This window comes from Protomyctophum parallelum (genome assembly GCF_964188405.1).
Source record: "Protomyctophum parallelum genome assembly, chromosome: 17".
NCBI classification, from domain to species: Eukaryota; Metazoa; Chordata; class Actinopteri; order Myctophiformes; family Myctophidae; genus Protomyctophum; species Protomyctophum parallelum.
In genome coordinates, this window is record NC_139719.1 from 14,561,651 (window position 1) to 14,589,457 (window position 27,807).

Genomic DNA, 27,807 nt, shown 5'->3' on the forward strand with positions numbered 1-27,807 from the left:
GTAGACTAATGCACGTCAAACTGGAGCGGGTTGAGAATCACTGACGTAAAAATCTTCTCTTATAGGGGTCTGCAGGCTAATTAGTGTCAATTTGGGGGTCCTTGACATGAAAAAGTTTGGGAACCACTGGTTTAAAGCACTGTTTCCCAAACAGTGGGTTGGGACCCATATGTTTTTAATGAAATTATATTTTTAATTTCCCAAGTTAAGTAATTCTAACATTTTGTTTTAAAGAATTCCTTTAAAATAAATCCATGCTTAGCCTACTTTTAAGAAGTAGTGAAAATAGCAGATCTACAAGCTCACAAGAGCTTGTAGATCAGCTTGTATACCCATCGAGTTAAACATTTTGGGAACCACATCTTGTTTAAAGGTACACTTACAACGTGAATTGAGGAAGTTCTCAGAAATCAAAACATCCTAGAGAGAACATCCTGTGCCGGCACGTGTGTGTGTTGCTGCTTCTCCTTGCCATAAAGTACAGTCCGTCCCACTCACACGTGTGTGACTGGGCGACTGACTACACAGCATATTACAGTATACCTGGCAACCTTCCAGTCTTTCTTTGGCAGTGGGATGGTGAGCATCAGTGTTGCCGGATTGTGTGAGAGAAATAAGCAACCAGGTCTATGAAAACAAGCCCAAAAGAGGCCACAATAGGATATTTGAAAATAGCCGTGCTTGTAGATCTGCTAGTGAAAAATGTGGAATATTTGAAACATTTTAACAACACCAAGCTGGTGGGGAGTGACAAATAAAAACACAACCTGCAACTACAAATATTTACAAGCTACTTTACAGAAAAAAACATGTCTAAGGTTGCTTATAAATTATAAGCGGACATGGCAATACTGGTGAGCAGTAAACCTCAAGTAAACAGCAGACTGATTTCGGCCTGTTATCCTTTTGGCAGTTTATGTGTATGTCACATATAGATAAAGTAATTGACCTAGATTACTACAGTTCAGTAGTCTGTGGCTCGCTCCTGTATCTTCCGACAGTTCAAAGTGTTTTAATAACATCAGGACATCCTGTTTATTGTTCAGTATACATAAATAGTAACTGAATGGTACATCTGGTGAAACTGCAATAGATTATTAGGCCCAATCAAATTGCTTTTAACTCCTGTTAAGTAAACGGAACATAATACAATCACACTTGATATACTGTCGTATACTTACCCACCCAGGGGTCTACAACGTGGGGGTCCTCAGAGTTACTACAGGGGTTCTGAGTTCTGGCTGAGTGGAGTGAGGGGAACATTAGCCGATCTACAAGCACAGTGCCTCGTGCTGTGAGGCGTTGTGACCTTGTAGATCGGTTTTGATGTACTGTAGATCGAGGGAGATCAAAGCAAACCAAGTACAGAGCCAATGGTCAAGTTTAGTATTCAGGCTTTAAGTGGTTAAATGTCTGAAAATACACATTAAATTAATTAATAGATGTGCTTTCAAACAATTCTATGAAGCTATCTGAAAACTATGAAAAAGGTTTAATCTGCAACACAATTCTATACAATATGTAGTTGTGGGGGTCCCTGCTTCATCTCCGTCTCTCTCTCAGCTAAATCCTTGGGCTGAAAAACAAAGACCCCTGCTGTATACAGTACTAACAACATGCACATACATATCTCATACATTGTGCAATATAATGTACATGCATTTGCATTATGAGGAAGTGTTAATAGTCTCCCATACAGTATGGTGCAACCTATGCAAAGTGCTGTTAGGATGAAGGCATATAGGGTACACCTGGGTGGGTGGGTACTGTAGGTAGGTAGATTATTCACATGAAGCCATTCAGATAAACCTGAAACTCACTTGATATTGCATTGAACGCTGCCTGCAGCAACACACGGCACGGTCGAAAACTGTGTGGCTTCTCGCGTTTCACACCTGCAAGCCATCACACACTGCCAGGTATAAATGGTAGACACTCATAGTAACCACCCACCCTCTTACTGATTGGTCAGTGTAGAATGCTACAAGGCTCTGTGAAACGCTACTGGAGGCCAGGGATAGAACATTCTTGGAAAAGATGTTCCCTCATGTGTTGTTTGATATGGTGGTTGTGGGGAGCGCTGCTGTTTTTTAATAAATCTACCCGAAATATCTCTTACAGAGTGGGCGTACACATGGGTCGAGATATGGAGACTGCAAAGGCCTCAGCATACGATTCACACATCATTTTCATATACTCCTCAAACCCTTATGCTCAAGTATATTGCATTGGTGGTTTGGCCGGCACCCCAGTATCGGTACTGAGCTAATACTGGTCAGGTCTAGAAACTGTGTTGCTGTTGTGTACACATGTAGATAAGCGTACGTGATGCCATGCTCTCTACTTTATCAGATACTGTAGAGCAGTGTAGACCTATACTGCAGGCCCAAACAGATACAAGCTACCCATTAGAGTCTCACGTGTATTTCTGCTGTTGGGGAGAAACCACCTAACTCCAAAATGTTCATTTTCAGGAAATGAAAAATACACATTTTTCAGGAAATGAAGAAAACCTTGTATTTAAAAAATAAAAATAAAAGCAATATTGCCTCATCAAAGTTGGTATTGTGGCTTTATATATTGTCAGATACGTGCATGGGAGGGGGAGAGGTGGTGGTGGTGTTTTTGACCCATACATGTATGTATGTATGTACAGTATGTATTTGGTTAAAATGGGTAGGGTTTTAAAAAAGGCAAGAGCTTGCTCTGGTGCACTGGCCTAAAAGTGTGTCCTTAAAAACTGCTAAAACTTCTGAAATGTATGTATGTATAGGTATGTATGTATGTGTGTATGTATTTAAAAGGGGGGCTTTTTTGTAAAAAGACCAGCCCACAATACCTCCATATGTTTAAAAATAATTCAAAATAGGGTTACCAGTGAAGGGCAAACTGCCTATTCACTGGGGACTATGCAAGGCAGAGGCGTCCACCCCCCTGAGTCCAAGTTAGACTAGACCGCATACCTAAACCATGGTCCAAAAATATCCTCTAAAACCCAATGGTAAAATGGATATAAAAATGGACATTAATAAAACAACCTAAAACCATAAAAGAGTAAAAGTTCACAGCAAGGCCTGGATACAATTTATTTAGTTTGCAGATAAATGAACATAAAAGGGATAAAATTCAACTTCTTTCATTTAAACCAGTGGGTGTTAGGTTGCAATTTTTGATTCCATCTGTGCTCCATGAGTTTCCGCTGTCCACTGGTCCATCGGACTCCACATTCCAGACCTGAAATGATGAGGTTAGTGATGGGATGGGATTGGAAGTGTGTGTACAGAGTTGTGTGTATGTCTGCTCGTTTGATGTGATATAAGTGTTGTTTGAGGCGTGTTTCTAATGTGTGTCCGGTTTCTCCTATATAGTGTTTGTGACATTGTGTGCAGGTGATGATGTAAACTATATTGGGGGTGGTCAGAGACAGGGGATCCGTGATGGGGGAGGAAGTGTGACTATGGGGGTGGTTGATGAATTTGCGGGGTTTGAAATTGAGTGTATGTGGCTGTGGGGGCTTGGGAGGTAAAGTGGAAAATTTGGAATGCACAAGGAGGTCTCCCAGGTTCCTATTCCTTCTGAGTGCCGAAATTACCTGATGTGTTTTTAATGGGGGGTAGGATTGTTGTGTAGTGGTGAAATTTTGTTTAAATTTGTGGTGTAGTGGTTGGAGTGTGTGTGAAAATGTGGTTATGAATGGGAGTAGTGTTGTAATGGTAGAGGAGCCGATGGCCTGGATGGTGGGAGAAGAAGAGTTGGAGGAGGGAAGACATACAGTAGAGGAGAGGGTAATGTGTGGGCCCCGTCCAGGTCCGTCCCTGTCCCTGCGCTAGAGAGGGGCCTCTGATCCGGGTGCATGCTCTGAGGTGGCTGGGGAAGAAAGCTAGGATTGAGGTTAGGGTTAGAATTGGGGGTGAGAGGGTTAGGGGTAGGAGGCAGAGTGTTTGTGGAGAGTGACTGGGTGGGGGAGAGAGAGGCCAGGGCATTGCTCCTGATTGTACGCAAAAATCTTTTGCTGTAACCTCTCCTTCGGAGGACTGTGAAGAGTGTGTGTGTGGCCTGATTAAAGTGTTCCCTATCGGATGAAATCCTGAAAAACCGAATGATTTGTGATTTGATGATTCCTGCAAAAGTGTGCTTTGGGTGGTAACTGTGTTTATGGAGTAGTGCGTGTGTGTCTGTGTCCTTAAAATATATTTTTGTCAGTAGTCGTTTATGTGTATGATCTATTGTATGAAAAAATACGGTGGTGTCAGTTAACAGTTAACAGTTCATCTCTGTTGGATGAATTATGTGTTTGATGGTTATGGAAGCATGGTGTGTGTTCAAAATCTGTACAAATTTATCAAACTGTTGTAAGGTGTGTGGCCAGAGCCCTATGATGTCATCTAAAAATCTGAAATACATGGTAGGTTGTAGTGGACACTTTGACAAGGCCTCTCTCTCCCACTCACTCATGTAAATGTTGGCATAAGCGGGTGCAAATTTCTTGCCCATAGCCGTGCCCTCTATCTGTAAATAGTGTTTGTTATTAAATGTGAAATCATTGCAATTGAGACTAAGACTACTAAGACTTGTAAAATGGCATTGTCTGGTCTAGTGTTGTCCGGGTGTGTCTGGAAGAGATTTCTAACTGCCTGTAAACCAGTGGCTGTATGTATGTTAGTGTTTACACTCAATGTCTATGGTGAAAATGTATGTGTGTGGTGGCACGGCTATGGGCTTGATTTTTTCCAGGAAATAATATGTGTCTCTTAAATAACTGGCGTGTATGGTGGAGAGGGGGTTGAGGAAGTGGTCTATGTATTGTGCTATGTGGTAGGACTCACTGCTGCAGTCTGACACTATGGGTCTGCCGGGAGGCACCTCGAAGGGAATAGTCCAAGTCTGGGGATCCTTATGGATTTTGGGTAGTAGATAGAATATCCTAGGTCTGGGGTTATCGGGTCCATAGAGGAAGTCGCGTTGTTTGGAGGTGATGTAGTTTTGGTGATAAAGTGTTGTAATGATTTCAGATATGTATGTATGTATGTATTTGGTTAAAATGGGTAGGGTTTAAAAAAAGGCAAGAGCTTGATCTGGTGCACTGGCCTAAAAGTGGGTCCTTAAAAACTGCAAAAACTTCTGAAATGTATGTATGTAGGTATGTATGTGTGTATGTATTTTAAAAGGGGGGCTTTTTTTGTAAAAATCCCTGCCCGCAACACCTTCATATATTTAAAAATATTATATGAAATGAAATATATATGTATATATATGTTTTTCTTTATTACATCACTGAACAATCTGTTCATGTCCTGCTTTGTCCTGCAAATGTCTTTCTCATGTATGTGCGTAATATTTCAGGACATGCTGCTGTGTGTGATACTGGCTGCCTTGTGTCATCTTGTTCTACAGGCCCTTGTTCATTCACATTAACTCTGGTGTCCCTATTTTTGTGTGTCATTATAGGCAAAACTGTTTTTTTTCCAATTCTTTCTTTTTCAAACATTTCCAAAATATGCTAGCTATCTTTGAGAAAAATAAATAGCTGTAATACAGGACCATGAGTCACCACCCTTGAGGAAAGCACTGAGGATAACTTAATTCAGAACATTTACATGTTTAGACCTATATGTGTGGTGCATGCATGTGTATACGTGAATATGAATGTGTTTCGTGTACGTATAGTGCAATCAATGAAACATTATCGATAGCTTTCCAATAAACTGGATTATAGCTGAAGAATGATGATGTAATGGCAGAGAGAGAAAAATAGATGACGTAATGTGTGCACTGCTGCAACACTAGTCGACTGAACCAGCTGAGCTGTGCTTGCAGCCAGCCAGGGCCCGGCTTTATATTTATTTATTTATTTAAATAGTGACGATACCATGGGCTACTTTTTCATTTTGGGGGGATATTAAACTATATGACAACATGTACCAGACTGACAAGTCCAGGCAAGTTCTTCCTTGGTACATTTCCATGACACTGACTGACTGGGGTCTATTATTCACCCGGCCAGCCCCCCCTCTTTATAACCCGACTGTGTTCTTTCTTCTGTACTGGCATGTTACCAGGCAAGATACAGCAACTCCCGGCTGCGCACGTGCCCCCCATTTTCATTGGACGGCCGGGCCAGAAGTGGGCGTGCGCTACCACGGCCCATATAAAATCATTGTTGTTGCAGGAAAGGCTGCAGAGCCAGAGGAGGTACTGGGTTGAATGGACACGTAAGGGAAAAACAACTTTATATCTGCAGCCTATTTTAAATAACAACCATAGAAACCCACTATAAAACCAGCCAAATTGTATCTCGACGACTTATCGACGGCTTTTGGAATACATTCGGTAAGTGCTTATTTTACTTTTGCACAGTGGCGAGCTTACATTTTCATACGAAATGACGAGTTTCTGCGCGTTGTTTTTCTCGAATCCCAACAAAGAGAAAGACTTTGTGTTCCTGTCAAGTTCAATCCGTTTTAGTTGTTGCTTGGTCATGACAATGACAACACCGTTGCCTATGTTTCCTCTGTCTTTTATGTTATCATCATTATGTTGGAATACAACATATAAATGCATTTTTATTCTAATATGTATTATATTTTAATGTATGATGCATGTTTGCATTTAGCCTCTCTGTGTGCATATTTATTATATTAGTATTTAATATTAGTTTACTGAGTGTACAGCACTTAGTACTTACAGTTTTAATGTTTTTTAATACAAATAAAGTGGAGTGTGTGTGACGTGTGTGTGTGTGCGTGTACATACATGTCCAATGTACACATAGACCAGTGAGTGACCAGTGTCATTAACGTTACCGGTTCTTGGCTCTCCTCTCTACAACAGAACTGGACACACAAGTCACACACAGACGTCAACCATCATGCCTTCTCACTCGGCAACCAGTGACAGTGCAGGCAGCTCACCTCCTTCTCCAGTGGACGACGCAGCCTCTCCCCGGAGGCTGTCCTGGAGCAGGCTGGTGCAGAAACTCACCGACTTCAGTGCAGGAGGCAGCGGCAGCATAGACTCACTTTCGCACAATGGCAGCAGGAGTGATCTCTCTGACTCAGGTAAAAATAATAGTTTAAAAGCCCTTCATCAGAAGTTGCATAATCTATACCAGTGGTTCTCAAACTTTTTCATGTCAAGGAGGACCCCCCCCCACACACACACACATACAGTTTTTAAATGTTATTCTTTACTAACGAGGCACCTTCTTCCTCCAGGGTCGGACGCCTCGTTTGACCTGCTCGGTCCGTCCAACCTCGACGACGAGGACCTCTTCTACGACCCGACGGAGGAGAGCCTGCTGAGGGAGGTGGTGGACGTCATCGCCCGCAGCCTGCGGGAGGCCAAAGACTCTGAGCACGGCGCCCTGCGCTGCGCCAAGCTCCTCATCCCCGAGAAGCTCCTGGAGCACATAGGACGCGAGCTCCTCCACCTGGCGGCCAGCGAGCCCTGCGGCCTCCGGGGCGCGCTCATCGACCTGTGCGTGGAGCACGGCTTCGCCTGCGAGCAGAGCATGGTGGAGCAGATAGCCGTGGACCCGCGTCTCGTGCCCACGTTTCAGTTGACTCTGGTGCTGAGGCTGGAGTCGGGCGGACTGTGGCCCAAGATCCAGGGCCTGTTTGGCGGTGGCGCTTCTAAATCCAGCTCCTCCGCCCCGGCGGTGGCGAGACAGGCCATTAGACTGCACACCGGCTTCAGAGTGATCAAGAAGAAACTGTATAGCTCTGAGGAGTTGCTCATTGAGGAATGCTGATGAAGACGGATACACTCGCATCGAGGGACCGCTCTTTAAAGTGTTTCGTAGTAAAGAAAATGTCCGATGGATACATAAAAGCTCTTAAAAAATTTAAGCCCAGAGAAAAGGGCCTTATGATTCCTTTTAAATGTATGTGTATGTGCCCTCTTACCCAACAAAAGATGTAGCGCCTATTGTTCCTACTGTAAAGGGAACCAGTTATTGGTACTTGGATAAAGTGGTCAACACCTTAAATGCTTGTAAAGGGCATGTACGTCGTCTGCAAATGACCAACCACTATATTTGAACAAATAGGCATTTTCCTAACACTTGCTCAGAATTTGTACCTCAGTTTCTATTGAAACCATAAAGTGGCAGCTAGCTATATGGTAATGTTATTTTGAGACCATTGGTATCACATTGCTTTCTTTTTTCTTTTACATGGCAAGTAGTTGTTTATTAGAGGCCTTTTAGTAACTGCTTCGATTTAAGAACAAAATTCCTACCAGTATGTTCTTGGTATGTAAAGTATGCAAGCAGGTGTCAGATGTTACTTGATTTATTTTTTATCAATGTTTTCTTTCCGAGTCGTGTCCTCCATTTAACTGTATTTATTTGATATTCAGATATTCACAGCATTGCACTGTTTTTTTTGTACTTTCATGACTGCAGAATAAATTATTTTTTAACAACTTTGGGGGTTTCATTTGAGATTGGCCCGAAGCTATAATGTCACCTTCACCAAGTTAAAATGTATGTCAACTAGTGAGGTTCAGCAGATTTACTCATATCCATCCTGCAGGTACAATGGATTGAGTGAAAGACTGCACTGGAGTGATTACAAACCAAGCCAACAGTAATATGCAATGTGGCTCTCTGGAGTGAGTGTGGAAATATAGCGGCCCTCTCCAAAGTTGCCCATCACTGAGTATAGTCAGTAACTCCAGAGGGTGCGACTAGGCCCATGGCAGGAGATGGCCCACTGGGTCCAGCTATTAACTGTTCTATTTTATGAGATAACATTATTATCCCTTCACTTTCATTGCTTTATTAGTCAAAAAGTTTAAATGTAACGTGACATCCTAAAACACCTGTGGTTCTTGTTGAAATGGGAATAAAGGAAATGTTGCCATGCATATATTTATATATACACCTTCTGGGGGAAATTCAAGGGTTGTTGACAACCACAATAATTACATGTAACTGGGCCATACAACCACCCAGTTGCATAACCCGGACACAAGAACTCTGCCAATAAGGCTGAGCTCTATTGGCAGAGTAGGTTGTGCGTCGGTTTTTCGAGTGGGAGACCTGGGGTTCGATCCCAGCTTGGTCTAAATCACCACACATTTAACTTACTATTAATGAGTACAGGGGCCCACAACAATTCTTGCACCCAGGCCACTTGTGGCAGACTTGTGAATCCTGAACATAGGGTAGCTGACAGATGCCATACATAATCTTTTATCACCAAAAGAGAACACAAATTCTACCCACCGTCTACTTCATCTAGAAGAGCATAGGGATATTTGCACAATTGTAGCCCAGATTTAGCCCAGGGCATGCTCTAATGATTAAAGCTAGGGCACCCGAGCCAGCGACCTTTGGGGTCGCCACAGCGGCCAAATCCAAATGCCTCCATTAACATCCTACATAAGGCAAAGAATTCTAAATTTCATTATGCTTTAAGTAGCATGTGTCAAACTAGGGGGTTTTCATGATTCTGAATCCATGCAAGCATTGGTTTTGCACGAAAAACACTCCTTCGGTTAAAAACGGCCATAGCCATCATTACAAATGTCATGAGGTCATCACATTTGGGCTGGTTCGGGCGCCCTAGCTTTAATCATTAGAGCATGCCCCTGCCCTGGCTATATCTGCAATATTTGCCGCTTTTAGACAAATTAGCACGAAATCACCCTTATCTCTCCCTAAGCTCCTCCACTAATCTGCAATCAAAACAGCAAAGGTTTTAGTGCAAACCTTCTCTTAAAATAACCAGATGAAGGTCCTTGTTCTTGGTTGTCAACACGAGGTGTTCCGTTATGCAATATGCACCTGTCTCAGGTATGCGGAAGCATTACCGTTTAAACTACGTAAAATCCTTAGGTGAGCAGAAGCTCTAATTTTTATACTAAAGCCTTGTAAAAAAAATAGAATAAAATACAAATGCATGTAAAATAATACCTCAACCACTAAAACCACTGAACACAGAGATCCAATACAAGTGCTTAAAAAGTATCTCTGGCTGAAGGTGATTTGATGCAGCAATTACGGAAGGAATAGCACCCCCATGTGGTATTAAGTATGAACAGCAACTGCTACTGAATCGAAACGTGCAGTCAGTCATGGTTCCACTGATGACTTCGAGTCACAGTTTGTTGTTCAGCCAGAAATGTCGTGAGCACGTACGTGCAGAGTAGACTGTTAGCAGAATTGCCAGTACTCACAGAAATGCAGCAGTGGCTCAGGGGTAGAGTGACCGAATGGCAACCGCAAGGTTCCCAGTTTGAACCCGGGCTCCCCCAGAGTTAGTGTCGACTTGAGCAAGACTCTGAACCCCTAATTGCTCCTGATGTGCAGGTTTGTGCCTTGCATGGTTTCCTCCGGCATCTGTGTGTGAATGTAATGCACAATCTCTGTAAAGCGCCTTGGATAAAAGCGCTATATAAATGCACCATTTACCAATGTACTTTTTATTTCATTGGTAGGGGTATAAAACCGAACAAAGTACACGTTTCAGCACACTTTGCGTTGTAGTACCATAAATAACGTATAAAGCTGGCTTTGTGCTGAAACATGCGTTTTTCAGTTCGCTGCCAGTTAATAAAAGCACCTGTTGGGCATTTCCGCGGGTGCTGGCATTTCTCTGACTGTAAAATAACCTGTTTCTTAGCTCCTCTGAGATCCAAGCAATGACTCAGACGCAACATGTTTATATCCGTCTGTGTTTATTTTGTCAGTTGGTGAATAAAAATAAGGTGGAAAAGTAGTTAAGTCTGATCAATTTTGAAATCATGAATTTGAAATAAATAATACATAATAAAAATGATTCAACAATAAATAGCTTATTATAAACGTATAGTCTGACAAAAGTTTGTTCAAACCATAAACAGGCTTGTATCAGAGATCTTACACTCCCCAAAAAACAGAATCTGTCAGACAATACCCAAATGTAAGTAGTCTGTCATTACTATGGCGTTCTTTGCGTAGAGACAGCAACTTATATGGCTCAACCTCAACAGATAATGGAAGAGTTTAACAGGGCAATTTCCACATAGCAAAGAGGACAATCGTAATTTTTGGAAAGTGTCTGACAAATTCTAGACATTGGACATTGGAATCTTAAGAGGTTACGCGCGTTTATCTCTGCATAGTTTTAAAAAGTTCAGAATGTGCATGTGAAAGTCAAATCACAAAATTGCTCTTGTCTCCCCCCACCCCCAACTCGCCCACCATCCTGCATTTGACTGCATAAAAAGGTGAAGGAAGGAAGCATTCTTTGTGGTAGGCTATCTATCAACTGCTACATAAGGATGTCTTAGTAAGACTACAGCTTACATACTTTAGGTTTCATATTGCATGTTTCTTTTTTTTTTTGCAAATACAAAAACAAAACAATAAAAACAGCCATGAAAGTGAAGTCAGCTCAGTCACTTTCATGGAACAGTGTCTCTTTGTTCTAAAGTTCACATTATTTCCTAATAACGTTATTTAAAATAAACAGTTTTTTGTACTAATTCTCTTGGTTCTTCTTGGAATATTTCATTTTCTCCAGGAGAATTAGAAAGAGAGAGAGAGAGAGAGAGAGATCATTGCTTGTCTGTAGTGTTTCCTCTTAAAGTTGTCTTCAGGCTGCGGATTTCTTAAGCGTATTTACAGCCAGTGTTATTTAGTTTTTCATTTTTTTTGTTGATTCAATAAATCTGTCAAGAAGGAAACAATGCATGTAAAACCTGTTCATTGTACCAGTGGTTCTCAACCTTTTCAGACCATGACAGCCGGGGACCTCCGCCCCTGATAAGCACTTGGAATGTAGGAAGCATTACATTTTGTTTGACTTCCACAGATAAATTGTGTGGAAAATAGCAGATCTACAACGCCTCATGTTGCGAGGTCTTGTGAGCTTGTAGATTGGCTATTTCGAAAGTTTTCGCCTCTTTCTTATATTATTTGACAATTTGAACAATGTTTGCAGTGGTCTTTTCCTTTGCCTCTTGGGGGTCCTCGGGAGGTCCCCACATGATATGGGGGTACAACAGGTTGAGAACCATTGCATTATACAGTGTGCATCAAGTCTCAAATAAATAAATATCATTGGGTAAAGAAAAAACTAAAAATTATATCAGGTATTAGTTAGAGCATACCTGTAATTAGGCATCATAATAGCTAGTGTAATGAAGCGGTGATCTCGGAGAGCTTGGCACAGCTTGGCATGCGAGCCTTCTGTGCCTTCTGGTACAACTCACCGTCTCCGAAGTAGCGAGCTCTGTATAGCATGCCTTCTTCTGCAAGACAGAAAAACAACAACCACCCAGAAAGACTTAAAGACAATATGTACAAAGACATATCGCAGTGCAGTACTCATTGATTAAAGCAAAACAAAGAAATCACAGATTGAGGCTTTAAACTTTGCTTTTATATGAAATATCCCAGACTATTACGGTTTTATGGAAGACCACTTCAAATGCTGTAATCTTAAAATCTTCTCTTCTCATTTCAGCCGTTTCCTTCAGGGCTCGCCACAGCGAGTCACCTGCCTCCATCTCACCCTGCCCTCTGCCTCCTCTTGTGTTTTGCTTGTTCTATAAAGGTTCTGCATCAGTCGCATACAGTAGCGACCTTGCACATTCTCTCCAAATAACCTGAAAATAAAATCAATTGTCGTCGTGGGTAAAGCCGGTTAATGACGGAACGGTCCTAGCCTATCTGGTCAGAAAAACTAATGCAGGGGTCTTAAACGTTTTTCAACCAATGGACCCCCTAGCTGAGAGAGACATGGAGCAGGGACCCCCACTATACACTATACAGGTATGTATTGTGTCACAGATAAAACTGGCCTAACAAGTTCCCCTCACTCCGAGGACTCTGAGGACCACCTCCCTATACAGTCTCGGACCCCCTGTTGAAGACCCCTGAACAGAAGGAGATTTTTAGAGGGTAGTTAGCTGCGCCAGCCGGAATTGGTCATATTCAGTCACTTTCACTGCCATTTTCCCAGCTCGCAGACCGCCATTGTAAGAAACGGCTTATGTTAGCATTAGCTCACAATGTTTATCTTTCGCCAGATACGTTAATATTTCAATCACGATGGGACTCTATGGGATGCGTTCACACGTTTCCTGGTGCTGGGGTTATGCAGGGCGTTGCCTGGCAACCAAAGGCAGTTAAATTGTTAAAAACATACTCTGCTGCTTCTCCTTCCAGCAGTTGTTGCGGAGGTTGGAGATGAAGTCGTCCTCCACAGTCCTCTCCAGACGTTTCAGGTGCATGCCGGTGTGGTCTCTGGAGAAGGTCTCCCCCACGTAGTACGGCACCTTCAGGTTCTGCGTCAGCCTCTTGGTTGTGTGGCCAGCAGTCCTGCATTGAAAACAGAGCACCGCATGAGCAAGCACTTGACTATATGCAGACCGCGGCCGGCCGTCTTGCCATTGGAGTTTGGAAGCACTCGTTTTCAGTAAAGCAACATCCTGCGCTGATGGGGGGTTTAGATTATGGGCTGATAGGGGAATAGGTCAATTAAGGGATGTATTTGAGAGGGGTCGGGGGAGTATGCTCTCGTTCGAGGAACTGGTCATTAAATATGATATCCCTCGCAAACACTTCTTTAAATATCTGCAACTGAGGGATTTTATTAGAACTAATCTGGGGCAATCCATGCTGGCCCCATCTATGTCTGTGCTGGAGAAAGCTTTGGTTAATGACCCATTCGGAAGGGGGATGATATCAGATTTCTATGCTCTATTGGTTGACTTTTCTCCGGAATCCTCGGAAGACAGACTTAATGCCTGGAGAACAGATATTCAGGAGGATTTAACAGTGGAACTAGAAAAAGTGCCCTTCTGGGCACAGGTCTCCACCAGGATTTCTTCCTCAGCCTAGTGGGAATATGCATGCACAGTTTCATCGCAATCGGACGCTGCGTTGAGGAGTTGTGGCGATTTGTACAAAGCGGGCTACTCCTGAAAACTGTAGGAGCCAATCGTGGCCAATCAGGATGGAATATGAGAAATCAAACAAACCTGTCTTGATCACATGACTATGGAGATCATGTGTACCGATTTGCGTGAAATTTGGATAAAATCTGAAGGAGTAATAATAGAAAATGTGTTTTACATATGTCGGCCTCCTGGTGGCGCTATAAAGAGCAGATGTGAAAAATTCCAGGCAAAGGTTTTTCCTTGGCCTCTAGGGAGTTGGCATACAAAGTTATCCACAGATCCGTGCAGTTAGAGGTAAAAACACTTTTCGGCCAGTTATAGCGCCACCTTGAGGCTGAGTTGAAATTGTTCATGTGGCATTTCGTCCTCGGCCTAGTGGGAATGTGGGTGCACAATTTCACGGAAATCACGCGATGTGTTCATGATTTGCAGCATTTTGTTTGAAACTGAGCACTCCTGTGAACTTTGGAAGCCAATCTTAACCAATCAGGATGGAGTGTGAGAAATCTGAAAGACCGGTTTCGTTGAATGGCTCTAGAGAGACTGTGTACCAATTTGCGTGATGTTTGGACAAAATGTGTAGGTGTACTGTGCAAAAACTTGTTTTGCACAAAGCGGCCTCCTGGTGGCGCTATAACAGGCCGTTCTGGAAAGTTTGGGGCAGAGGTTCATCGTTGGCATCCAGGGAGTGTGTGTGCAAAATTTGGCATCGACCGGGTTAACGGTGGCCGAGATTAGCTGCTCACGGACACACGGACGGACACACACACGGACGGACAGACGGACGGACGGAGTGCAAAACATACTCTCCCCCCATGCCTTCGGCCTGGTGGAGACAACAATGGAGTACGGCTTGTGCACAAGCTCAATCCCAGACTGGGAATACTCGTATAAAACTTCTACAATACAATTGGCTTATGAGAGTGTACATCACACCAGTTAAACTCAATAAGTATAATTGTAATATTCCAGATGTATGCACCAGATGCGGTGCAGATAGAGGCACATTGTTCCACTGTCTATGGTATATACCAGGGACACAAGATAAAGCGTAATTAACAAATGTTTATAGAGATATATGTCTTTTACAAGCTAAGAGAATGATAGCATTGACCTGGAAGAGGCAGAAAACTTTCAGGAGGTGTGGGGACGTTTTATAAGTTACATAAAGAACAATAATTTGTCACGTTTAATGGATGGAGCTGAAGAGGAGTAGTGCTGTTGTTGTTGTTTGTTTTTTTTCTTTTTTGGGGGTTATTGTTGTTTTGCTTTCTTTATACCAGTAATTGTCTTGTAATGTTCATTGTTGTTTTTTGTATGTGTGTATTGTCAGTTGTGTGTAAAAAAGGAAATTAAATACATTGTTAAAAAACAAGAATTGATGCAAATCAATAACTTACCAGCTGCTGCAAATATATCTCCAGAATTTTGCTATTAAATGAGCCTATAACAGTCCATTTGGACAGTCTCAGAGTTTGTTCTAGGGTCCTTTGGTTCCAATTTGTACTAGGCTAGACTCACACTTACATAGTCACATGGACAGATCCTGTTGTTGTTTACACACACACACACACACACACACACACACACACACACACACACACACACACACACACACACACACACACACACACACACACACACACACACACACACACACACACACACACACACACACACACACACACACACACACACACACACACACACAAACACACACAGAAACATGTCATATAATAGCACAATTCTGGAGATATAATGCAGCAGCAGCTGGTAATTAATTGATTTGCATCAATTCTTGTTTTTGTTATTATATCAAAGTCCATGACTTGTCATATTATTACCAGCAGCTTTTATGTGTGGTGGTGGTCCACAGAATTAAAAAAATAGCAAATCTACAAGCTCCCAACGTGTGAAGATATGAATATGATGCAGTGTGAGCTTGTAGATAGGCTATTTTAACTATTTTATGTATTTTTGATTATTATATTATTATATTATATATTTTGTAAAGGAATGGTTTTGGTCACCTGACAGCAATATATCTGACTATCAGTAGATATTGAGAAACGATGATGTCACCGTTTATTAGCGCATATCATTTTTACTATAATTAGGTGAGAAATGCAGCTTGTGCCTGCATGGAAACTACACAGATATCTATCCATCATTGTTCATGTTTATATATCACTAATCACTGTTAACAACTTTAAAACGTATCATATATGTTTTAAAGCAAAGGCTCTGCTCTGCTGCATCCAATAATAAATATATCAGCCTAGTCCGGTGCAGAGTAGACTGGTGATTTCATTTGTATTGGTGCCGAGTGCAAAGCACAAGCGATTGTTTTAATTCAAAGTGGTATATATTCTGTGAAATGTGTATCGTCATTCCGTATATCTACAAGCTCCAAGTGTTGCGTCCACATGCAGCGCGTTGTGAGCTTGCAGATCGTCATGCTGACAATGTGCGAGCGTGAACTTGTATTAGCCTACATTATAACGTGACATTTATTATACAGCACTCACGCAGTTGGTTTGATTGACACCCGAACATAATTGACATGTCAATCTGGAGGTCCCCGAGGAGTTCGGCGTGGGGCGGAGCCGCGGAGGGGGTCCGCGGTAGTATGTGTGGGACTGGGAGTCCACTGCCCGCGAGTACAGTCACTGTCTGAGACTCAAATGTGTTAACTTGTGCTCAGGGGTCTGCAATTGGGTGGATTGTTAAAAACAAATGCAAAAAAGCTGGCTAAATACTGTTCTGTCTCAGCTACTATGGGCAGTCTGTCTGTCTGGAGAAGGCGTTGTTTCATTTATCCCTAGGTGGCTTAAAAAAAAAAAAAAAAAAACATCCTGTCTAGTAGTGTCAAGTAATAGTATGTAAACAATGTGCTATATATATATATTATTTTTTTTTCTTCTTTTCCCTCTGTGTGTTAAGCATGTGCAGCAGCTATATCTGGTTGGACCATATAATGTATAACCTAATTCTGATCAGTGTTTGGGTCTATTGTATTACGCCTCTTGTGCAGATCCAAATAAAATAATTCAAGTGTGTGTGTGTGTGTGTGTGTGTGTGTGTGTGTGTGTGTGTGTGTGTGTGTGTGTGTGTGTGTGTGTGCAATCATTGCCAGTGTTGCCAAATGTCGTGACAGAAATAAGCCAAGCAGCATCCAAAAACCAAACCAGGCAAGCAACTGTGAATGAATCCACGTTAGGCTGGAAATATGCAGGCTTGGCAACCAGCAGAAAACAGCAGAAAATGATCTCCAGTGTGTGCTTCCCGGTCGGATATATAGCAAGCTCTTATTGACCAGCTCCAGCTTGCAGCTGCAGCTGGTAAAAAAGCAACATCCTGCTGTCTCCTGCATTATGTGCAAATTCAAAACAGGTGTTACGCAGGGCTGTTGAGTGATATCCACTCTGGAAGGTGTTTTCACTTTGTTTGCTCCTGAAAATACATACCGTTCTCGTCTAAAGGGACATCAGCAAATTATACTTTATTTTGCCGTTTTTTATGAACACCGTTCTCGTGTAAAGGGGGTGTAATACTCACGGTCTGAAGCTCAGGCTGTAGGAGGTACCGGTTACCATCATCTGGCTGAGGGCTGACACGATGACCAGGATAAGAATGGGCATGATTTGCACAAAGAGGGCAAGTCCTCCCTGCAAAACATCAAATCTATATGATACAGCACTGCAGGCCATTTTGGGTCATTAAAAAATTAAAAATGTATATGTTTCACAATCATTTAACCCCTTAATCCATATTGTATACGTTGGCTATTCAAAATCCACTAGCAGATCTGCAGAGCGTGCCACTTCATGCCGTGCTGCGAGCTTGTACACCTGTTATTTTACCGTATTATTATTATTATTATTTTTTTAATTGTTTGAATTATCTGGGGGTCCCTGGCACCAAACATTTTCAGATGGGGGGGAGTGGTGTCCGAGGCCATATAGATATCATTTTGGGGGTCCTTGACATGAAAAGGTCTTATATAAAATACATATTCCTCAAGTTTCATATTCATATTCATAATCATTCACGTGTTGCTCCCCCCCTGCTGTTAGGTTTAGGCATAGTTTAAATGTCAGGGTTTAGACGCAATCAAGGTGAAACACCAATGAAAGAGGCCCATGGCTTACCTCTCGCCGCCGCTCCCTTCGCTCTGGTCTCTGATTACGCATTCTCCCATTGGTGTACACATGAGCGTTACCTGAATAGTCAATAGACAGACAATAACTGATATGTACTCAGCGAAACAAAGCAGAAGGAAAACACGTTAGGGATGGGATGCACTAGTCCAGGGGTCCTCAACTAGAAATGATGAAGGTCCACATTTTTTTTTTGAATAAGACCGAGGTCCGGTCCCATGCGCGGCGTCCTTCGGAGAGCGGGGCTCTATGCCCGTTTAGTATGGTCAAGCCAAGCTTATACAAATCAGATCCCCTTCCAACCAACCAATAATGGGGTGCAGAGTGCAGGCCCGGAGTGGAACTCCAAATCAGGCCGGGAGTTATACGCCCTGGCAGGCCACACTGCGCGCGCGCACAGCGCGCGCCAGAATTTTGGAGGCCCTTGGGGGACATTTTGGGGGCCTTTGCAGCAATTTCACATGAGAAATGTACCATCTGATGTTATTTATATTATTAACTTTAAAAAATATATATTATTATTATTATTATTATTTTTGGGTGGTCCGCAAAGAGGTGGTCCGCAGTCCGGTCGCGGACCGCGGTCCACCAGTTGAGTACCCCTGCACTAGTCTCTCGCAATTTTCAAATGCTTCTGTCATACAGTCTGGAGCACGGAAGCTCTGATCATGAGTAAAATATAAAGCGAATAAAGTGAAGCCTCCTCCCCACTTCTGTTTCGTCTTTACAGTCGAACAGATTTATCCTCATATAAATCTAAATCATCTAAGCATTTATAGCTTGCTGCTTAGCAGAAATGGAAATAAAAAACATAAGCTCTAAAGCTATTTTAAAATATTCTTTTGTGAACGCAAATGACAGAGATTACTCGGATTTCGGGAGAGACGGAACGGAACGGTGCATGTGCGTGCACGCTAGAAAGCGTCCCCCTAGATTCAAGAGAAGACGCACCTAATCAACCTCACATCACCAGACTTTCCAAGGCACACCAAGTACCCAGTGGTCTAGGTTTACTGGCGCCCCACCCCCCACCCCTATTTTCACGCTGTGTCAAGTACCGTGCCGAATCAAATGTCTACTACTTTGCATAACAACAGGACAGCTGGCCTGGCACCTTCCTACCTGCTCGAGGTGCCTACAATGGCATATAAAAACCACAGTGAAGCCGCATTCTGCTTCTACGGCCTGACGGCTTGGAATAAACTCCCATTACATTTTTTTGCAATTATTTTTGTTGTTTTATGCTTTTGCTCTTTTTTCATTATTGCTCTGTAAAGCACTAAAGTTGCATGTCATGAAAGGTGCTATACAAATGAAGTGTATTATTATTATAAATTGCGACCGAAGGTCACAGTTAACTATGGAATCGTGCATTCCCCGTCGGGCACCATATATGGTGCCCAGGTCTCGAACTCGCCCTTTAGGCCGAGGTCGCTTTTCGCCCTCAGATGTCTTACTGGTATTAATAATAATAGCAATCTGTGAGCAGATAATACTCACTGATGTGCAGTGGTTGGAATTTATCCGTTTTCCAGGCATCTTTTTGCTCGTTAAAAGATGTATGACTGAAAGCATTTTATAATAATTATTTGTTGTTGTTTGCCCTGGCAAAGAAGGCGGAAATTAATGACAAAAGAAACTAAGTTTATCAATAAAGAAGAAGAATCAGCCTCAGATCAAACATGGCACATCCCTAACATTTGTACACGTATTGGGATGACGAGTGAAACCGTACGTACTTGACGGGAATCCTCCACCAAAGAACATGTTGAAGAGATCTTCAGCCGAGATGTCTGCCTCAAAGGTCCCGTCTTCATCCTCTTGTCTGGATGTCGGATGCGGCCCGTCCTCCCCGCGCTGCTCGTACAGTTTCCTCTTGTCAGCGTTGCTCAGAACGGAATAGGCGTTCCCAATAGCTGTAGAAAACAACAAAACATAACAATATCAGACTGTTCTGAACGGAATAGGCGTTCCCAATAGCTGTAGAAAACAACAAACCATAACAATATCAGACTGTTCTGAATCACAATGTTGCCAGTGTTGATTAAACTAACTAAAACTATGCAGACAAATGTGCGTCGACTACCTGTTTTCACAGACGAAAAAAAAAAACTAAGCTGTGATGACTAAATACACAATTTCGTCAACAAATAAAATAAAAATGACAAAATGACAAAAGGGGGACAGCTGCACAACGGAGAACGCTTGTTTCACCTGGCTGTTAATGATACGCGTCACGCATGTCATTCTTGTTATGTTTTGATTCCATCGTGCTCGCTTAAGCGTGGCTAGATGACTATTTCAACCAATCAAAATGCTTCCTCGAAACGACCTGTATAATTGATTTTATGTAGGGTTACCTTTAAAAGCCTCGGTTGCACCTGGAGCGTGGTTCTTGTCAGGGTGGAATTTCAGTGCAAGTTTCCTGTAGTGCCTCTTGAGGTCCTCCTCAGAAGCATTCTTCGGGACCCCAAGAATTTCATAGAAGTCTTTGCATTGTTTTATCCTGTGTGGGGAATAAGACACAGGATAAACGAAAAGTAACATGGCACATACAGTAGGGGCTGCCGTATTTTTCTTCTTTCTAATTATTTGTTTGGCCCATGTCGTTGTCATGATTTGTCACTCGAGTTGGCTTTGTACGACGCTTAAAAGGTCTTTAAATAAATACTTTTTGAAATGTCTATGAGGAAAATGAATGGGGAATTCTTTTCCGGGTCTCTCGAGGGACTGCGACGCTCTATAGGGCGTTAATTTACAAAAAAAAACAAAAAACACACAAAGTAAAAGTAACAATATAATGTTTAATCCTTTCGTCTTGTGCAATACATATCATTTTTAATATTAGAGTACCTCATCACAGAATCCAGCTGATCTGAAGTGTAGGGCTTGGCGGTGGGACCATCTGAGGTCTTTTCTGCAGAACCCGTGGTCTGACGATGACGGACCCCCGAGTCCCCACCGAACTGTCCTTGTCCGCGGGCGAATCCATTCTTTGCTATCAATTCTAGCAGTGCTGGATAGATTATAACAGATTATAGCAGTATGGGAGTTAGAAAGAGCAGAAAGAAGTGTGGATTGCCCTGACACCATCCCTTAAAAAAATATGGATCACTGGCTTCCTTCAAAACAGGCCTGAAGATCCATCTACTAGGAGGCCAAAAGGGGAGGTGAACTCACTTCTGCCTACAGTTTTTTTTTTTTTTTTTTCCCCTCTTTCTACTCTGTACATATACAGCTATATCTTGCGCCACCCCTTACCCCTTATCCCTAAACCTATTTGCCATTTTTGAGCGGTGCCTCCACTCCATTACGCAGCTATGTGTATCCCTCCCTATGTATGCGTGTCCCTTTTACATTTTAAAATAGTTCAAATAGCTGATCTACAAGCTCACAACGTGCCGATGTAGATTGGCCAGTTGAACTATTTAAAGAATAGTTTGCGTCATGTTTTGAGCTTGTAGATCTTCTATTTTCATTAGCATCTTTCGGCCGGTAATCAAATTATTTGGTTCGAATAAATCTCCATGAATTCAAGTGTAATTGAAAAAAAACGTCTTCATTGTACAGTTCTGCTGTGCCAAGACATGTTTTACCTATAATGATATCATGATATTTAGCATATAATGGCGGGGGAAAACATTACAAGCAGCCTGAGGAAATGAACGAGGAACTGGGTTCCGGAGAGTGTTCTTTAATTGCCCTGTACGCCTGCCATATACCTTTGTCCAGAAACAGTTATCATGCAGCTTTGGATTCTTGCGTGTTCTTGCCATAATATGTGGATTTGTTTTTTTCCCCCTCTTGCCATGCCATTTAAAAAATAATTTAAATGGTTCACAACTGACTCTGTTCCTGTAATTAAAACCCTTCATTTGGACCAATCAATGCCGGGTGTTATTATTAGGCTATGCAGTGTATCCCTTTCTTATTTCTGTCATTGACAAAGATTTTACGCAATTTTCAATCATTTATTTTCTACATGAACAAAACGACTTTTTCGAGATAAGACAAGGCCTATGGAACCCTCATGCAAAATGTACAAAACTAGAATCCAAATTCCAAGCACTCAGATTTCTGGTGACGTTTGAAAGCCTTTATTCTAAACCATTCTACCAAACATACTATCAGTATTTTACCAAACTATCAGCATTTTTATTTATGTAGGTCTATTACTTTTGTCACACCAGAACCTCTGGGTAAACTTTTTTTGTTCTTGTCTTTGTATGAACATAATGACATCTAACTATAAATGCACCAAGTCAATGTGTGTGTACGTCTGTAATCCACGTAAATCGGGAACCTTTTTTCCCCACCGACTTCAACTTCAATTCGACACACGCGTTCCACACCCCTGCAGGGGTTGCAGTGTCGAGTCGGTCGGACGGACGCACGATTGTCCAGAACCACCCCAAAAGGCCTCTGTCCGGGCTCTGGACAGGGCCCCTGCCCAGTGTCCATATATGGAGCTGGCCTGTTCTGACATCATTCTGATGTCTGCATAGACTAGGGCTAGGCCTACATATTTGGGCATGCCTGACAAAGAACTCCATATATGGGCATAAAAGGGACAAATACATAATATCTGGGTGGGGCACGCATTTCCAACTTGCATCGTTCCAAGGAGGTCAGTGCCCAAAGGGGAGTTCATGTGTTTGGTCCGAACGACAACCACAACCTACCTCAAACCCTCACCCTAACCCTAAACAGCACACCTAAACCTAACCCCAACCCTCTCCCGACCCCCAACGCACGGCTCGGACCAATGCTCCTTCGAACCAATGCTCCGTCGAACCATAGCATGCCTCCCCCCAAAGGGCACCACTATAGAGGCTCCAACAGGCACCGCTCTAGTACTAATCTAATAGATGAGTATTGATTAACAATGACTATCAGGACGAACACACACACACACACGCACACACACACACACACACACACACGCACACACACGCACACACAGGCCTATAGCTAGGCCTATAATGACTGCATGAGGCTGCTGCTGAGAGTTCTGAGAAGCTCCAGTGCAAGCCAGATGTTACTTTGTTATTGTTGGGTCACCGCTATACCTGCTCTGGCGTGCTACATAACCTTACTGAATGTACAGGTTCATGTGTAGGGCATCTGAAAATGATATCATCATCACTCCCACACAACGGACCCTGCACACAGTTCGGTCAGGTTCTCATCTAGACTGTGGACCCATTGCACATGTTTGTATGTCAGAAACTGAACAATGTGCAGGGGACATGTGCATTTTATTTATTTATTTTTATTTCCTGTTATTTTTGTGTTGTGTTGTTTAATTGTGATATGGATCTCCCTGGGTCTGAAATAAAGATTTATTTATTATCTCTCTGTCTCTCACACACACACACACACACACACACACACACACACACACACACACACAGTTGTAGACCTTCATAGTCCATATCATTAGCTAGGAGGAGGAGATGCCATATGGAATGTTTTAATTAGTAAAAGGCGTAAAAGGCGTATCTTCAGTATAGAATAGATAGAATTGAGTTGTGCTTGAAATGTATTGTAATTCTGCAAACTGTTAATAAATATTTTAATCAATCAATCAAAAGACCTACTGTGTTAAATGGACCAGTGGACAGAGAGTGCACCGGCAATGCAATATGAAGCTTTTACATTAACAGAGAGAAGAAAAAATAATAAACGAGTGATGATGATGATGATGATGATGATACTAAAAACAATCAATGATATTACATCTTGATTAGACACCACCAATGTCTGTGCATGAAGTGAGTGAGCTAACGTTGGCTACAGCCTGCCGGCTGCCATCTAGGCCACTATAGTGCTGTTCATCTGGGGAGGATGCTGACCAGATGATGCTGCCTATAGCTGGCTGCTGCTGCTGCATAGGACTGCTCTGCGCCTTCATGCATGCCCTCACAAAGCACCCCCTTTCTCTCTCTCTCTCTATCTATCTCTCTCTGACTCTCTCTTACCCTTTGCTTTATCTGTTGGGAAGAGTCTCTGTGCCTTCTCCAGAAACCTCTGCGCTTTCTCGGTCTGGTTGTCGGTCAGCGCCGCGGCTGCGATCTCAATGCAGCGCTCCGCTTCGTCCCTGTTTACTTCCATCGTTGTATTAATTGTAACGGGAGCGGACGGGAGCGGGCCTACTGGACCCGAAGTAAATAAAGACGCCCGGTGATGACGACTACACGGCGGCCGGGAACGTGAGTCTGCTTGCACGCCCGGTTATGCTTGACCATCGTGGAAGTACAATTATTGATGTGTTGAAGTGGTCATGTGGAGAATGGAGACTGGAGATTGTGATTCAGATCTGCATGTTCACGTCTACCGTCTCCTGCATGTAAACAGCAGTGGCAGTTTGCTCTACTGTCATATGTTGCTTCTCCACCAGAGGGGGGCAGAACACCGCGCTTTCAAGGATGTGGCGTGCCTTCTTTACTGCTGAAGAGAAGATTAAGTATACAAATATTATTGGGTTTAATACAAATAATATTAAAATTAGTAAAACAAACAGTAGCCTAAAAAATAAATAACTACATAAAAAACAGTAGGCCTACTAATGCGTCCACCTTATCCTAGGGCAGTGTTGGGGAGTATTAAGCTACATGTAGCTGAGCTACGTAGCTGAGCTACATTTTGCTGTAGCTTGTGGTATTTTAGCTACATTCATATTTGTGTACCTCGTCAAGTAGCTCAGCTACCTTTTCGGTCATTTTTTGTAGCTTAGCTACTCAAGTTACAAGCTACAATTTTGGGCAATAACATGAAAGAAATATATTAATTTTGACCATTGGTTGCTACTTGCTGTGTTAATTCTTGTACTAGAACCCCCTTTGAAAAATCAAGGACTGTTCCTTTTTCTGATTGCTTTGAGGGCATATCAGCACTTGACAGCTGCCTCTAATTGGCCTCTGATTGGCCCTGGTATCTCAGGGTGGGAGGGGTCTCCCAGAGGGGAGCAGGGTGGGTGGGTCTCCCAGAGGGGAGCAGGGTGGGGGGGTCTCCCAGAGGGGAGCAGGGGGAGGAGGGGTCTCCCAGAGGGGAGCAGGGTGGGGGGGTCTCCCAGAGGGGAGCAGGGTGGGGGGGTCTCCCAGAGGGGAGCAGGGGGAGGAGGGGTCTCCCAGAGGGGAGCAGGGTGGGGGGGTCTCCCAGAGGGGAGCAGGGTGGGGGGGTCTCCCAGAGGGGAGCAGGGGGAGGAGGGGTCTCCCAGAGGGGAGCAGGGTGGGGGGGTCTCCCAGAGGGGAGCAGGGTGGGGGGGTCTCCCAGAGGGGAGCAGGGGGAGGAGGGGTCTCCCAGAGGGGAGCAGGGTGGGGGGGTCTCCCAGAGGGGAGCAGGGTGAGGAGGGGTCTCCCAGAGGGGAGCAGGGTGGGGGGGTCTCCCAGAGGGGAGTAGGGTGAGGAGGGGTCTCCCAGAGGGGAGCAGGGTGGGGGGGTCTCCCAGAGGGGAGCAGGGGGAGGAGGGGTCTCCCAGAGGGGAGCAGGGTGGGGGGGTCTCCCAGAGGGGAGCAGGGGGAGGAGGGGTCTCCCAGAGGGGAGCAGGGTGGGGGGGTCTCCCAGAGGGGAGCAGGGTGGGGGGGTCTCCCAGAGGGGAGCAGGGTGGGGGGGTCTCCCAGAGGGGAGCAGGGGGAGGAGGGGTCTCCTAGAGGGGAGCAGGGTGGGGGGGTCTCCCAGAGGGGAGCAGGGTGGGAGGGGAATCCCAGAGGGGAGCAGGGGGAGGAGGGGTCTCCCCGAGGGGAGCAGGGTGGGGGGGTCTCCCAGAGGGGAGGAGGGGTCTCCCGCATGTACATTCTCAATTTAACGCTGAAAAATAAAAAGTAGCTGAGCTACTTTGAGCTACTTTTTCCATGTAGCTGTAGCTTTACAAGCTACATCTCTCCAGGGGTAGCTATGTAGCTTGATCAAGCTACTGCCATGGTGAGCTACTTGTAGCTTTACAAGCTACGCTTTCAAAGTAACTTGCCCAACACTGTCCTAGGGTCTATCTACAAGAGATAATTCCAGAGTTTGGACTTTGGAGCCATATCTTTACTAAATTGTCATTAAATATCTCTCTTTTTTGAGGGGTATACACAGGTTTAATGTTTGTCTTTGGTTTAATGTTTGTTTTGTAAACGCCATTGACAATGAAGGTAAAATTTACGTCATAATGTAACTCGTTATTGTTAATGGCTTTATTATTGTTAATGTTGTTGGTACCGTTTGTTTTACATCACCTAATCAACATGAGTTAGACTTTAATATATTAGCGCCCCTCACTTCACACAGGTGTGGTTATCCATCGCTGTACATTTGCACATTTGCATGTGCCACACTGCTCCTCTTTACCCATCATCCATTTCATTTCATTGCTAAACCTATAAATTACAAATTTTCTTTTTTAATGCTGACCCTGGGAGCTGACCTCCAAGATTTGTGCAACATCGCTCCTGTCACAGACATGCACAGAGCAAGTAAAGTCAGGAAGCTCAGTGCAGACTTTGCTGCCGGCCGTTAATAGGGCCAGCATCATGTCCTCATGTTTCACTTCATCCAATCACACACTCATTCCATTTTCATACCGGCTATTTAAACTGGAAGTTTGCACTGCTCAATCTGCTTGCTTACTTGCTGCTGCACACTGATACTGCTACGCTGCTTGCTCACCGTCCTCCACCCCAGCTACCACCTGGAGGATTCGGAGTCCCTATGGTTGGGACTGATGCGCTTCATCCAATTCATCGCCAAAACATAATAAATATATTGCTCATTTTATATTCAATCAATAATATTCCATCCATTCTTGAGTTGTCCTGACTGAAATAAAGTCTATTCTAGTAAACCACTATACAGGTTCATCTCTACTTCCTTGCTGCTCTTCTTGCCATTCTCTTTTTAATTTTAAAGTAGCATGTGTTCCTCCAGGGTGCTTGAACTTTGCCCATCTTGGTTTTCAACTAGGAAGCTGCAGTTTTAATACACTCAGAATTGAAAGAATCACAAGAAGCATATGGAAAGTGAGGGTCATGTCAGGCAAAATTATATAGAAACCCCAAGCCCTGCAATGAGAAATGCATCACATGGGTGTGGACAGTGGTGTAAAAATGTTATAAGTAAAAGTATAAATACCATCATGTAGAAATACTGTTATAAGTACAATATTCAAAATTTACTTGAGTTAAAGTACAGAATTATTGGCATCAATTATTGGCATGAGTAAAAGTACTCGTCAGGCTGAATGTCCCATTTCACAAGTTTTCAAAATGTAAAACCTGTTGGGCTGATCAAGTGGGAAATGTATATATATCCCCTTTCCAACAGGGAAGTTTTCAAAATGTATGGAAATCTTTTGAAAATGTTTTATAATAATATGCAAAGTAACTAGTGACATATCCTCAGTGATGTGTCCCAAGGTCATCAGGGTTTCGGGTCTCCCAACATCATACCCCTCACTCAGGTGACCCAGCCGGGGTGATCAAGTCCCGACTTACGTCCCAGTAGCTACCCTCGGTCAGTCCCATTACGGAAAAACCAGGGCCACACAATCCGTTCCTCCTGAACTACTCTGCCGGGACTGGGAGGTACCATTCTGGCGCGTGGAAGGACTAGGCTCTGTGGGTTGACTCCTGTCCGGGCCCCTCCTACGTCTCACCACGTTGTCTATTCCTATGAGTCACTATAAATAGTTAATTATATTAGCGTAAAAGTACAATATTTGCCTTTGATAATGAGATGTATAGTTGAAGTAAAAGTATTGCAAATTGGAAGTA

General features: G+C 43.3%; 3 protein-coding genes across 3 annotated transcripts in view; 1 reads left to right on the forward strand and 2 right to left on the reverse strand.

Annotated features, from left to right (window-relative positions):
• The window catches only part of ascc1 (activating signal cointegrator 1 complex subunit 1), a 122,795-nt gene that overhangs the window by 29,568 nt on the left and 65,420 nt on the right, over positions 1–27,807 (reverse strand). The gene's annotated exons all lie outside the window — the stretch shown is intronic.
• ddit4 (DNA-damage-inducible transcript 4) lies at positions 6,183–8,425 on the forward strand. The gene is made up of 3 exons (XM_083787137.1): positions 6,183–6,330; positions 6,832–7,058; positions 7,215–8,425. Exons 2-3 carry the CDS (start codon positions 6,869–6,871, stop codon positions 7,748–7,750), a joined length of 726 nt encoding a protein of 241 aa, XP_083643263.1. The 5' UTR covers positions 6,183–6,330; positions 6,832–6,868; the 3' UTR covers positions 7,751–8,425.
• Positions 10,701–24,463, reverse strand: dnajb12b (DnaJ heat shock protein family (Hsp40) member B12b). The gene is made up of 9 exons (XM_083786939.1): positions 24,035–24,463; positions 20,907–21,069; positions 20,414–20,559; positions 19,793–19,969; positions 18,045–18,115; positions 17,452–17,561; positions 13,140–13,312; positions 12,100–12,240; positions 10,701–11,658 (listed from the first exon to the last, which is right to left on the reverse strand). Exons 1-8 carry the CDS (start codon positions 24,165–24,167, stop codon positions 12,122–12,124), a joined length of 1,092 nt encoding a protein of 363 aa, XP_083643065.1. The 5' UTR covers positions 24,168–24,463; the 3' UTR covers positions 10,701–11,658; positions 12,100–12,121.